We start from the raw sequence: 15,193 nt of genomic DNA on the forward strand, positions 1-15,193 counted from the left end.
AGTATTGTACTGAGTCATAATTGCATGTTTTTGCTTACTAAAATTTTTAAATAATTTTGCATCTATTAAACCAAAAATATTACCTCTGAATTTCTTCATATCAGTTTAAGTGTAGCAACCAAATTAAAGAAACAAACTTAGAGTTTTTGACTAAATGTAACATAATGATGGTTATAAAAGGCCCACTGCTGAAAGCTAAATGGTTTCCAACGGTTCCTACAGTGATCTGTTTTGCATCAGGAGCTGTAATGTTTACTATGCCAGTAACAGATGTGCTCATTTAAAAAATCCACCACCCATCTAAGCTCTGTCTATGTACCACTCATAAAATTAAATATTTTGGGATAATTGTGTACCTCTTTTCTGCTGGATATAAGTTTATATCCCAGATTCTTTCAAATCATTAAGTACATAAATAGATACCAGCTAAACCTACTCTGAGACACAAAGTTTTATTCATATTATTGGTTTGGTATTACATTAGGCCAGCTTATTTTAAAGTGCTGATACTTACCAATGAATTAATTTATTTATTGGTAGATGAGAAAGCTATTGGAAAAATTGTACTGATATTGACTTATTAGAAAAATTATCCATATGCCTGTTTGGGAGATGTAAGCATTTTATTACCTTTTTTATTAACAGAATAAAAATATACTCTCCTAATCAAATAAAAAAATGCATCTCATATATCATAAGTATTCTGCACATAATTCTCCATCTTGTCATATTAATATAAGTTCTTTAGTCTTCTTTTAATGATATTACTTATAAAGATTCCAATGACAAAACAAAAACTAGCTTTGTAAATATACCCTATGTAAATATAAATATGTAAATATATACCACTTTAGGGGCCTTTGCTTATTTTGTTCATGTTTTTCATTTTTCTGGTTATGTGATGTGAGTACTATTATCATTTGGCAATTGGCTATTGTAATGAGAAGGTTTTTCTTATTCTTTTCTTTTCTTTTTCTTTTTTTTTTCTTTTTTCCTTTTTCATTTTTTTCCTTTTTTTTTTTATTTTTTTTATTTTTTTTTATTTTCCAAAGATTGCTTAAGAAAAAAAATCTATACAATCCCCAATAATTTACAGTCTCTCTTAAGGACACCAAGTACATATATATCAAAGAAGAATATAAAACTTTTTATGATACCCACAGCAAATAAGCTTCATGGTAAATTACTGGTACAGTATATAGAACTCACCTGAAGGTATCTTAAAGGTAAAAATAAGTAAAACGTTAAAAAAATGCTAATGTTGCAATTACAATATTTTTCAGCAAATAATTTCCTGACATTTTGGATTCTGGGCTTCTCATCATCTATATCCTTCCCTCTGATGAGACTGGCAGGACGTAACTTACCAGTTAATTTGTGATTTCAGAGGACTGAGACTGAATTTCAGATAAGCAGCAGTAAATATATTAAAACATCAGTAAACACCATTGGTGTTTGTTCCTACATCAAGCAAAATTAAAAATGTCATCTCTTCCAGCAAAATTATTAAGTTTACATATTTCTTAAAGTGTGCTAAAGACCAGCCTATGTAGCTGTATATATAACTGCATTAAAACAAAACAAAAATCTAAACCAAACCCAAAAAATCCCTAGCAAACAAAAAAATCAGAGTGAATTTGTTCTAACAATGAAAAGAGAAAATGTAAATCTTGAGTAACCTAGACTCTGACTTTTAGCCCACTTTGAAGAGTAGGTTGGACTATGTGGCCTTTACAGATCCCTTTTGACCCAAATTTTTTGTCACTCTAAATTCAAAGTAAAATGCAAATTAAGGGCTAATCTGCAAGTGCATAAAATTAATCTTAATCATTAATAAAGTATCCTATCTGCTGCATAATTCACTACGCGTGGCTAACTGGGTTCCAAAGGTATGTCTAGATTTCACTGGTGTGTGTACACAGCTAAAGTCTTCAGTTGGTTCTGTACAGATGTTTGACAGTTAAATATTATGGGCTTTGTTGGTCTGATATGAACCCTGAGGAGGTGATTCTCCTAAAACTGAGCAAGATAAGTGTTGTTGTATGTACATCAAATGAATATGTAGAAATGAGTCTCAACAGAGTTCATCAGCAGTGCTGAGTACACAAAAATTTTTCTTTCATTTGTGTCTCAAACACAGTAATTTTAATAGAACAAATCAAAACCAAACATACAAACAAAACCACAAACCTTAATGACCCTGTAACTCCCTTCAAGAGAACTTTTTGTATGGATTTGTTATTTCATAATGATGCTGCTCTTCGAGTTGAAACCAGAAATTTCTTTTTTGAGACTAAAGTGCACAGTTTAAATAATACTAAATTCCTTCATTAAAGTGAATCATTGTCCCTTTCTTTCATCATATTACTGGAAAAATTCAGCTACTACAAATTTTGACAGAAACGTGTGTAAGATACATAGTGCAATACATTTTTAAATATAACCCTAAAGACTGTAAATTGTCTGGTGGATTGTGATTCCTTTTGTTATTTTATTTTTCAGCTACCAAGAATCTGAACTGTTTTAAGTCCAGTTTCTACATCTTAATCTCATCTATACTACATATAGTGTCCGTCAAAGACAGTATTTTTTTTATTAATTCTTCAATTAAGGTATAAAATAATTTTTTCAGGTAATGTAAATGACATACTTTTAAGGCAGTTGTCCTTTACATGATTAAATATTATTTGGAACAGCCATCTGTCACACACAGCTTTATTTTCCTAACAATTAACCGTGAATTGTGCTTTTTTGTTTCTTAGGTTAACAGGATTTCATCTTCCTCCACCTGTGACAAGTACAAAATCTGTATTTTCATTGCGCTTGACAAGTGATTTTGCAGTTAGTGCTCATGGGTTTAAAGTTTACTATGAAGGTAAGACATTTTAAACAAAATATTCTGGTTTTTTTTCTCTCTCTGATCTCTATGAATAAAAAAATAAACATTCCAAAGAAATATAGAAAAATACACATATATAACCTTATCTGAGTTGCAATATTTGCTTTTCATGTAATTAGATTGGGTCATATCTGAAACCAAAATATTTTAAACCCTATAGTCCCATCCAGACACAAATATTTTTTGATCTCTAAAAATAGCAAGTTTTTTAAATTCTGAAAATTTTAATTGTTATTGTTCTGGTCTTTCTGACACATACTTATTCCAATTAATGTCAAGACATTACTAGTTAAGTCTTGAATTTGTCTGGATGGTGGCATCTGCAAGTTTCATGGATGGAATCCTTCTTACATGTTTGCACAGGTGAAATGCTGTCTCAGTTCTCTGAATTGACATAAAGATATTTCTCTGTTGCAGTTTTCATGATTTTCCATGGTTTTCACACAGACACTGAAGTTAATGACCTGGAACTGCTGTTCCTGAAGTCCAGTTCATAGTATTGTTTATGTATAGATATGTGTTTTATCTGTGTGTTCCAGGAAGAATGTTCTTCATGACCAAGTTCAGTATAGTAGTGTTTGAAGAGTTGGTTTATATAATGCATTAATTTTTTAAACCCATTTCTTGGTACCAGGACTGTGAAGTCTTAACAAGTTTTTACAGGATATAAACAGAAACTGTTGTTTTTCTCTTTTTCTTTGCTATAGTGTTTTGTGGTTTTGTTTTTTCATTTTTGGATTATTCCCCTCTTTTTAAAGATGCTTGGTGTTAAGACACTTGATTTTTCTATTTCCATAAAGTGTCTCAGCAAAGCCAGATCTAGAGTAAACTGCCTGGAGAAGTTCTGAGGCCATTGTTGTACCTTTGGTCCCATCTGCAACAGAAACTAATCTCTGAGAAATAACTAGCTGAGTAACACTTTGCTAGCCAGGAAACTATCCAGAAATGGGTAATGCAGTTAAGACCTGCTGTAGAAATACAATCCAGAATCCCTCTGCAGTAAAATGTCTTCATTAGAATTCTACTTGATATAGAAATTCCCTCCTATATGTCAAGATATGAAATGAAAAACATAAAACAATTTTTAGACTCTTCTTGTTCCTTGAGTTATTAGAGAAAATAGCTGAAATGATTACACACTGTCTATTTTTGGGGGGATGGGGGTTGCACATAAAAAATAGGTAATTTAGAAAAGAGACATTCAGGCTATATGTAACTTTTTTTTTTTCTAGATTATAGGCTAGTCTGCAGTCTGTTAATTTTTAATGTTTCATTTTTCAAGCATTTGGTAACTTTGTTCAGCAGCAGCATTATTAAAAGTGCTACATTAAAATGCGCTATCCAATTGCTATGGATTTTTAACTATGCAAAATATAATAGATTACTCTCATGCATAATTTGAATTAATTATATGTGTTATCATCTTTCCTTCTTATAAACAGTTTACTGAAAGATTTTGCACTGCTACTGTTAGCAGACAACATACTATGCGTCTCAGTTTTGATAGAGAATAATTAAAATGGAAGATCTGCTATCGACTTCAGCTTGCACATGTGACTGTCTCCTCACACAGTTCCTTTCTAGGTGAAAATAATGTGCTGATTAATAGGGCTCGAGCTTCTAGGTCAGTATAAAGTCTGGGGAAATTTTACCTTCAACCCAAGAAATCAGCAGTTTAGAACACAACATAAACTTCTTACCTTGAACTCGATACTCATCTTTTTAAGAAACTGATGTTTTATTTTGTGAAATTAGGAATTTTCAAAAAATTTAATTGGGATACCAGAATTTTAGCTCAATGGAGTTTCCCTTACCAAGCCAGATATACTCTTTTAAAAGCTGAATCAAGGTAACTTCATTCAGTCAGAGAATATTTCTTTCAATACCTGTTTTTTTCTGACTTCATATGAAGCTATCCTCCTTTATACCCAGATAGCAAAGAAATGAAAACTCATTACATTACATTACATTCATTTATTGCCTCTTTCCTTGATGTGAGAGAATAGATGTATTTAAATGATAATCACATCAGGGCAATTTCCATTTCTGTTCTTGTACTCTTTGTGAACATGTATCACCCTGCAATCAACATTTAAGATCTGGTTCTGACTAGTACCCAGTTTTCAAAAATTTTGATTGCCCAGCAGCTCCTTAGCTTCTTGATGAAACTGCATACTTAGTATCTGGCCTCATGGCCTCATGATTTAAATCTTCATTATGGATATGTAATTTGAAATTTAAGATAGAAGTGATTAGCAACCTGTCATTGCAATAAAGCAAAATGATAGAGGTGGCATGAGAGGATAGGGTGAGAAGTAGCAACATATATCTGAAGGGATTAGATCCAGTTGTAATTTGAAAAAGAAGGAACATATCTGTCCTAATCAGATAATTTAAAACAATTTCTTTTGAAATAGATTATATAGGTAGATGGCTACATAGAATATATTACTGTTCACTATTTAAAAAAAAAGCCTCCAAACATCTATTTTTCTGAGTTTGTATCCTCTTGACAGATTTGCATTTGAGCTAAAAGTTGACAAGAAACTCCAGAGTACCTGACAGAAACTGTGGGAAATACAAATCTATGGTGGACTTTCTTGATCATAGCATACAGGAACATACTCATTTTCCAATCTCCTGAGAATAAAAATGTGCATGAAAAGATATAAAATTATATCATTAGTAGAAAAGACTATGCTGAGCCACCTTATATAAGCCACAGCAATTTCATTCAGTCAAACTAAGTGCACTATGGACCACAAAATATGAACTCTGGCCTTGTAAACATCAGGACCATTCAGTCTGCAATCTGCGTCCCTCCTTTCTTCTCGCCTCCTTTCTCTTCTTCTCATCCCCTCTTTGTTTCCTCTCTGTTAAGTGGCATATTTGAGTTATCTTTGTACCATTGTGCATAAACTTCTTCATGTTCAGCTTTATTTTTCAGAAAAGAACACATCTGGAAAACACACCTCTCTATATAGGACAATGCCCCTGAAGAAAATTTATTTCATGAGGGAAAACTGGAACATATTACTCAAAAGTAATAGATTTCACTTACAGTGACAACAGAAAATGGTGAAGTGCACTGAAAATTAAGAAGAGCTTTAAAAAAAAAAACCCTGGAGCTAATTTTATCACTGCCTAGTGACACAGCAACACTGGTTGGAGTGAGAAATGGGGAAGTTCTAAGTCTGCTGATTCTGTGCCTGTTTTTTTCTGGAGTTGTTTCTGGGGGAGGTTTCGTAGTAGCTTTCAGGCTCTCTATAACATATATAGGTATTAATATCTGGAGAAATAATGCTGTACTTAATCTCCTATTTGATAATTTAGGCTGAGTACAGTGTAGCTGTGCCCTTTTATTTTATTTCTGGTGGGATAATTTGGGTTTGGAATAGAGGAGTTTGATGCACTTTTCCGTTTCCTGTTGTCCTGAGATACATAAGTAGCTTTATTCATTGAGAGTACGGGAGGGGAAATACAGCTGCTGAGGAAGAAAGCAGTGTAGAATTGGCTACACAGCAAAGGGGATTCAATGGACCTAGTCCTGCTCTGAACAGTGCTTCCTTCTTTTCTCACTGTTATTTTACAGCTGTTATTTTGCAGCTATTAAACAGGTAGCTGACATTGCTAAAATCATTGACTTCATTAAGAATTGTACTGCTAGGATTTATGGCAATCTTCATTCAAGTTAAATATGATAGACATTTTTGTGTTATCCTATTGGCCTTGGCAAAGAATAGAAAAACATAATATATGATTACCCTTACAGTGAAAACTCTAAATGCCCAGGAGGTGAATTGCAAATATTTATAACAGTGGTATGAAATATAACTTTATCTAGTTTGTACTGCTGCACGTAATTTTAAAGCTGAGTTATAAAGCTGAATTATTAGACACTGTATAAATAATTACATGGTCATCATGTTTGTACTGGAGCGCTGTTGTGGAGTTCAGCAATTCTGCTGAAAAGTTTTTGAGAGGGATTTGAGAGCAATGTTCAAAATTTCAAGAATGATCACAGATTTATGAATAATGGGAGGTGGGGAAGCAAAGAAGGGAGCAGATAGTGTTTATTAACAGAATGGAATTTCCATTTAGTGAGTGGACTTACACATTTCTTTCAGCAGTATTAAGAAAAACTGGTAGCTGATGTACAGCATTATTGAAGCATGTAGATAAGAAATATTAGTAGGACTTAAATATTCCAGGATGTGGGTGCTAAAAATAATTTTGGCAGTTGGTGTAAAGCTAGAGAATGTGAAAAAATAGGATAAACTATTTTTAGCTATCCTGAATATCAGAATTCAGAAATGTGAATAATCTAAATCTTGGATTCAGGTAAGGTTCACGAAGTCCTACCTGTGTAAAGCTAAAAATATCACTGCTAGCTTAATATAAAATGTAAAGGAGTACTAATGAATTATTGTTTAATGTTGGAGTGCTCCTTACAAGAAATCCATGGAAAAATTGTTTGCCATGTTGGAGTTGTAAAAGCCATAGAATTTAGGCTATAAGTTTATCACCAAGCTTACTATCTGATGGATACTATAGGTTCTTTGTTGTTGCTGTTCACATTTTGTCATAACTGCTGTGGGTATGGCTGGTCTCTGTCATTACACTGCTTTAACAACCCCTTAATAAAATTGGAAAGGCGAGGCAAGGCGAGGCAAGGCGAGGCGAGGCGAGGAGAGGAGAGGAGAGGAAAGGAAAGGAAAGGAAAGGAAAGGAAAGGAAAGGAAAGGAAAGGAAAGGAAAGGAAAGGAAAGGAAAGGAAAGGAAAGGAAAGGAAAGGAAAGGAAAGGAAAGGAAAGGAAAGGAAAGGAAAGGAAAGGAAAGGAAAGGAAAGGAAAGGAAAGGAAAGGAAAGGAAAGGAAAGGAAAGGAAAGGAAAGGAAAGGAAAGGAAAGGAAAGGAAAGGAAAGGAAAGGAAAGGAAAGGAAAGGAAAGGAAAGGAAAGGAAAGGAAAGTATTAAATTACATAAATAGATACATTTAGATGAAACCTACTAAATCTAACAAAGCAACATGCTAGACATAACCCAATATTATATTGTCTAATTTTACTTCTATTCAACATGTTGGATGACAAGAAGAAAAAAAAGGTGCTGGACTTCCTGTATTTTGTCTGAATATATGAATATCTGTCAAATCATGTAGGAAACCCCAGAAAATTATCTAACAAATCCTTTTTATTATGGAATACTAGCTTGGATGGAAAACATCCCACTAATGCCTCTTCATAAACTTGTGTCTACTACAGACTTTTATGCCTTTCCTAATGTCAGATGCATAGCAAAGCTGTACCACAGAAGACAATCAAATCCTTATGAAATCTATACCAGGTTGCCACAATGCTTCTATTTATTTTACCTATATGCTGTACTGGTACCCACAATTCCTGTGTAAGTCCAGAGGACGCAGAGAGACAAATAGCTCTATGGATTTAATCTGATTAATTTTTAGACCATTTCATACTATTTTCTTGATACCACAACCACTGATTTGGCTAAAGAATATCTTCTGGAGACAAAGTTAGCTCTCAAAGACATCAGGCTTTAAGAAAACTTTCTTTGATCCCACTGATCACTCTGCCTCACATAGAAATAAGACCTTTTAATTCCGATTTTTGAACTTCCAGCCTCTAGCTTTTGTTCTGCTTTTATCTGCTAAATTGTAGAGCCCTTATTGTTAGCATCTGTGAATTCTTATGGAGGTTTTCAAGTACTGCAATAAAATCACAGGCTTCAGAGTACTCTTTAATATTGGCTTTTGATGCGTTAACATAAACAAATTTTCCAAATAATGAATTATTTTCTGTCACTCTTCTGCATTTTCATCATTTTGTGACAGCTGTGTGAAAAAGGACTCTGATCAATACGCTTGTCTGGCTGAGTCCTGCACCTGAGCACCGTAACCTGTCCAATCTTATTAAATCAGAGCAATTTCTCTCTGTCCTGCATGTGAGGGTTTAAAGGGGTGAGTGCCAGCTCCTGGAGCCAGGCTGGGGGTGCAGGTAACCCCGGCCTGAATCAACTTCTGGAGAGACTGAGGTCTCCATGCCAGCTACAGGAGGGAGGGGGTCTCAGCTGCCACTCCCAGGGGTGGAAATGGTGTGTGTCCCAAAAAATGGCCATCAGGAGGAACCTGCATGAGTGAAGCAAGTGAGGGGCTCCGTGCCAGTGCCTGGAGGCAGCTGTGTGACAGGTGCTGAGGCAGTGTGATGACAACTGGGTCTGCATGGGTCACTCACCCACAGACCTCCACCTGGAGTGACCAGCAGGAAGGAGGTTCTGGATCAAGGGTGAGGATGGGGAGTCCATGATGGACAAGTGTGCCAGTACTGCATGTTTGCTAGTAATCGTCAAGCTGGAGCAGCCAGGGATGAGGGGACCTCTGGGGCCAGTAAGAGGGCCTGGAATCTGGGTGGGGTTGCCAGGCAGGCAGAGGGATCATGCTTGGGGGACCTGTGAATGTACATGTGGTACCCTTGGGTGAATCTGTGAATTGAATATACCCAACTTTTCAATGTGAACCTAGAACCAATTACCTCTCTCTTTCCCTACTGGACTGGTACATGAACAAGTTACTCCTTAGGAAGAATGATGCACGCAGGATATGGAGTTCTTTGGCCTTTTCCATATTGAATATTATTGCCTTTGCCACCTTGTGAATCTGCAATTGCCCCCGTCCTTTTTTGCCACTAGCATACTTGTAGAATCCCTTTGTATAACACATTAAACCCCTCCCTAGTGTTAGTGCCCCCTTGGATTTTAACCTAATGGATTTTGTTCCTAGGCCATTTCTATACACCTTTCTTGCTGTCCATTCTTTTTCCCTTTTTTTTTTTTTCTGTACTTCTTTGCATTTTAGTTCATTAAGAAGCTCCCTTGTTAGCCTCATGAGTCATTTGCCAAAGTTCACTTCCCCTTAAAATAGTTGGGATGTCATTTAAAAAAATCAGCCATCTCTCTGACTGCACTTCCTCCCCATAATTGCTTCCCAGGAGATTCTGCCTAACGATTCTCCAAATAAATCAAAATATGGTGTCTTAAACTAGTGTCCCAATTTTAGTACTTACTTCTCAGCCTTCCTTCTAAACCTGGGCTTAATTTTCTTTTACTCTGTAGTCAAGTCCTTGTCCCCTGAGAAGAATATTTTTAAAGACCCTCCCTCTGAGTTAAAAATGTCTACATATGATTATATTCTTATTTTGGTTGATCAGGTAGTTTTATTTCTTCCCAGCAGTCCTGCTTTGTCTTCAGATGAGGTGCTATGATTATGAAGCCCAAACCCTTGGAGGCAACTGTGTAACTAGGCGTTGGTCTGCTGGATGCTCTTGCAGCCAGAGTTTTCCCATAATCAGAAGGATTGGAAGGGATACCAGCACCTTAAGGGATCACATGTTCCTCCTCATTCTTACCCTCAGAATCCCATATCAACCTAAAATCAGCTTAAGCTTTCCATTGGCTGTGTTATTACCACTCAGATGAGTGAATAGCATGAAATAGCAGTTGTGAGGCTGAAAAAAGAACAATTGCTCTGCAGAATTATGTGCCTGAGTTCCAGGCAAGAAGTACACAGTCCAAGACTATAGGTCTGTCTTGCAGGCAGGGGATTTTGCCATGAAGGAGGGAGCATCTGACCACTAGAACCTCTCAAAAGCACATTATAGATATGTGTGTCACTTTATTAGCAGCACGCACTAGTACAGTTAAAGAGTGTTTCTCCTGCCAAATATTTGTCATCCTATTTTTGGGGGAATATGTGATGAATTCATCTAAATAGACTTGTCATTCTCTTCCCTGTTCTTTTATCTGAAAAATAACATATAATTTTTAGGAAAAAAGCTAATGCACATGTGCTTGATTATAGATCTAGTGTTTTATTCTACCATAATTAGCAGTTAGGCTTTAGTGCTTGTTGAGTGCTAAATTTTCTTTGATAAATCTTTAAAAAAAAAGAAAAAAAAAAAAGTTGATTGGAGATCCACAGAATATGCATAATTTTGTTCCAGACAAAATGAATGGAAATATATTTATTTGCTTTAACATTTGCAAAAAGAAGTCATCCTTTGAAAGTTAAAAATCAATGAATAACCTATCATTTCTTCTGCCTCAAGAAAAGCTCAATTATTGGGAAAAAAAAGATGTCTCTCCCTTAGTCTGGTAAAAATCCACTTACTATTTCAATGTTCTGTTTAATTTATTTCTTTCAGAATAATGTTGTTAAATAAGCCATATTTGTCAACTTATGGTAGTGCAATTTATCATTTTGATACATGCCTCATATTGAAGCTTAACTAAGGCAGTGATTAATTTGAAATCTTAATTATATGTCAGCCTTACTTTAGGGGGAGGGTGGTTTGTTGTATATTTAGTGTCATTTTTCATTTAAAGAATAACTGAATATATACTGCAAGTCTTGAAAGAAATTTCCCAAGAGACTCTAAGGTTTGCTTGGTGAACTTAGATTCTTCAGCTATTGGACTATCATATTGTTAAGCTAAGTACAGTATTCTGACCAAAAAAAAATCTTAAGGCAATCTAAGATTCACATTTTGATCCCATGTCTAGACAAGCAGTGATAACTGTAATCCAGTATAACTGAAATGGTATTCTCCAGGAACCACTATATACTGCTCATTAAAGTACCTAATTAAATGCAGCTCCATGTTTATAAGCAGGTTCTTCCTTCAAATTTTAAGTTACAGATCAATGAAACTTTGGAATAATAACTCACAATAGCAGACTATGAAATATCCAAACAATTAATGAAAATGAAACTGCTGATAAGTTCCACTTGCACATCTAGAACTAGATGGCTTAATCCTTCAATCTGTGTTTGGTTTTTGATAGCATTTTGGCTTTGATTTGTGATAGCTTTGACAGAACTTCTGTAGCGAAAGTATCAAAATATAGAGATCTGCAAGAACAGGTTCAGTATGCCAGCATGCAATCTTAAAAACTCTTCAAAAGACAGGAACTCTGCAGATGGAGAAATTTATTTATGAAAAGAACATAGTACAGAATAATAGAGAACTGTAAGCTAAAAGACTCATTTTGTCATCTCAACAGATTTTCAAAATTTGCAAGTTTCTCACATGAGTTAAATTTATAGTTCAAATTTGGACACTTAGATCTATAAAAGATAGTCACACTGTTGAGCAAAAATTATGTGACGTAAAATACTTGGAAATAGGTGAACTTGAAGCATCTAGTTATGTCAGTCACTAACATCATCCTGAACAATACAAATATAATAATTTAATGGTGATTATAACAACAGTTTCATTTTAACATGAAGAGAAATACATTTGCTTGCTCAGCATTGGAATTCTCTGCCTATTAAAATAAAATTAAATTTGTTAAAAGTCTATTTTGAAAGAGATTTACTTTTTGATAAGCTCTTAGCAGAGAATTTCTCAATAGCCTATGAGGCCATGCAAGCAAAACTCAGTGCAAATGTAGAGAGCTTTGAGATGGATGAATAGCAATACTGTGAATTAGATGGTCAGTCAAATGCCTTACAGTTTGAAAAAAATGTTTAAATGATTGAAAGTAATTTGTAATAAAATTAAATTTATATATATATGAAATAATTAAATAAAAGTAAATTTTAATCTCTCTGGAAGAAGACTCATTCTCATTTGAATCCCTGAACATTATAAAAAAAAGTAATTCATTTCCCAGGTGACAGTGGGCCACTAACATTTCATTGACCACCCCCGGCATTTTACAGCTAAAATTTATTTGGATAAGCTGCTTATATAAGATAAATACTGTAGATGTATTTGGAAAGAGCACAAAGTACTGAAAAAATTTTAAAACTTCTTTTTCTTGTCTTTGGATAAATTGATGAATTCATTATTAATTCTTGATAGATTTTTTATTTTAAACCCCTGAAGATTGCATACTAAAAAGAAATCAGTTCATTACATGTAGAACATAACATTTTAAAAGAATTTTCTGAAAATAATACCAATGGAATAACTAAAAGAAATCCCGTTAAAATATCAGCTGAGTTTTGGTGCAGAATTCTTATACCTTCTTTCCTTCTGTTTCTGATTTTACATTCTGCAGTTTCCCTGCTATAAAATGGCATACATCCGAAGTGCGTATTGAGAAAACAAAGAAACCTGACATCAGAAAACAATCCTACTGCTTTCATACAAAAAAAAAAAACAAAAAAAAAAAAACAAAAAAAAAAAAAAAAAAAGAAGACTAGGAGACATCCTTATATATTTATTGCATGATTAAAGAAGAAATGAAAAAAATTTGAATCACAAAAGATTTTTTAAATGAATTTACCATTAATGTTGTTCTACCCTTACTCTTCTGTCTGTGCTTCCAAGAAATTTGTTCTTAGATCTTTTTGGACCAGATACTGTTGCCACTTGCAGCATTCAATCCCCAGTCTCTCTAAAGATGTAATCAACACTGATGCACTTAGTGCCAGTTGTAGGGCTGATTTTGTGATGAAATATGCATCCTATGGGCAATGATTTGAAATCACAGGGTAAGAAAATGCTCCTAAATGATGGCTTCTCAACATGAAGTCCAGGTCTGAACTGATGATGTAGAAATAAAAGTCTGTGCTAAATGCTTATTCTCCTCAGCACCCTGTCACTCCAGATTACTTGTTAATAGTAAGTAGACAGATGACAAGAATAAGATGTTTATAGGCAAATATTGTTGTTAAATAACAACGGTCTGCGTCATCTTTAATTACAGTGTAGCATTGCTCAGTTCTTTACTTGTCACAAGAGCTCATAATGCAAGCAATAAGAATGTGTTATTCTGGGCATGAAGCATGTTGATTTGGAAAAACTTCTTCCACCTACAATTCTGCTACTGTCACACCTAAAATACATGCCAGCTTCACATATTGTTGAGATATAATGAAATACAGATTCCTCATCTAGTTCCAATCCCCAGCTATGGGCAGGGGACACCTTTCATGGGACACCATGTCCATAAACTAGATTTGTCAGAGCTCATCCAACCTGACCTTAAACACTCCAGGGATGTGGCATTCACAGCTTCTCTGGTCAGCCTGTTCCAGTGATTTACCATCCTCACAGCAACAAGTTTTTCACAGAATCACAGACTGCTCTGGGTTGGAAAGGACACACAAAATCTATTGAGTGCAACTCTCAGGTGAATGACCTGTACCAGAATCAGGCCTCTGCCCTTGGCAAAGAGCACCATGCTCTTTTTCGTAAAATCTAATCTAAACCCACAGTGTGAGTCTCTTCTTTATCCTTTAAATACATTTATTTATTTACTATGGGTAAGATACCTCCCAAGTGCAGCATAAAATGGTTTAATAAAACCAGGATAAATTGCTTAAAATCAGGGAGTTAATTGAAAAAGAAATCAAAAGAGAAAATTCTTGAAATATTAAAATGCAAAGGAGGATAGAGACTAAGCATTGATGAAACAGATTTAGTTCTAACTGCAAAGTGATAGGAGCACTCTCATAACATGTATTCCTCACATTAGTCTTGGTGGGCAACACATTTCAATTTTGACCAATGGATCAAGTCAAATAAGTACAGTACTAAAGAATTTTTTTCAGGGAGATCAGAACTAGGGAGTAGGAATAGGAATTGAAAAAGCAGTGAAGATTATTTTAATTTGATTATTTAATGTCACTATTACTTTTGAGGTCCTACAGACTTCATCTGATTCCTGTTGTAATCCTCCTTTCTCCCTCTCTGCTCAGCACTCACCAGGCTATGTAGGGAGCAATACCAGGGAAATAATACAGATGAAAACCATTTTTATTGCATCTGTATTATTCTCTCATCCTTTTCTCTGGTCCAGCCTGCTATATGGCTCAAAAATACCAATAGGTACCCAACCCTCATCTATGAGATACAGACAATTAATGGTGTGAGAAAACATAGCTCCATTGACAACAGAACGTTTATTTCAATTTAAAACATTAGTCAAATTGCGTCTTGATGCAACATGTGTAATACAGAGTGACAATAGGGGATTATAACAGAATTGTAAATTGACTCACTAATTATCCGCATTTCAATGCTTAAAACCTGCTGACAGATTTACTCACACAAAACTGATGCTTGGTGCTTAGAAGAAAATGCGTCACAGTATTTTGGATTCCCAAGATTGTTTTGAGTTGCAAAGACTCCAAGAAACAAGTTTGTCATGTTTGGGTTTGGGTCTTTCATGACAGGATTACACCATGTGTGTGTTATATTCACTTGAATCCAGTTTAATCAAACTGGATTTTTTAAAAACTTGAAATTATAGATGAAAAATGAAAA

General features: G+C 34.7%; 1 protein-coding gene across 3 annotated transcripts in view; it reads left to right on the forward strand.

Moving 5' to 3' along the window:
- Positions 1 to 15,193, forward strand: part of CSMD3 (CUB and Sushi multiple domains 3) — a 585,345-nt gene that overhangs the window by 104,678 nt on the left and 465,474 nt on the right. For all 3 annotated transcript variants that reach the window (XM_063423509.1, XM_063423591.1, XM_063423676.1), the window contains exon 3: positions 2,763 to 2,875. In XM_063423509.1, coding sequence (XP_063279579.1) covers positions 2,763 to 2,875 — 113 coding nt within the window. The remainder of the gene's footprint in view (positions 1 to 2,762; positions 2,876 to 15,193) is intronic.

Source organism: Prinia subflava, chromosome 1 (assembly GCF_021018805.1).
Source record: "Prinia subflava isolate CZ2003 ecotype Zambia chromosome 1, Cam_Psub_1.2, whole genome shotgun sequence".
Taxonomy (NCBI): Eukaryota; Metazoa; Chordata; class Aves; order Passeriformes; family Cisticolidae; genus Prinia; species Prinia subflava.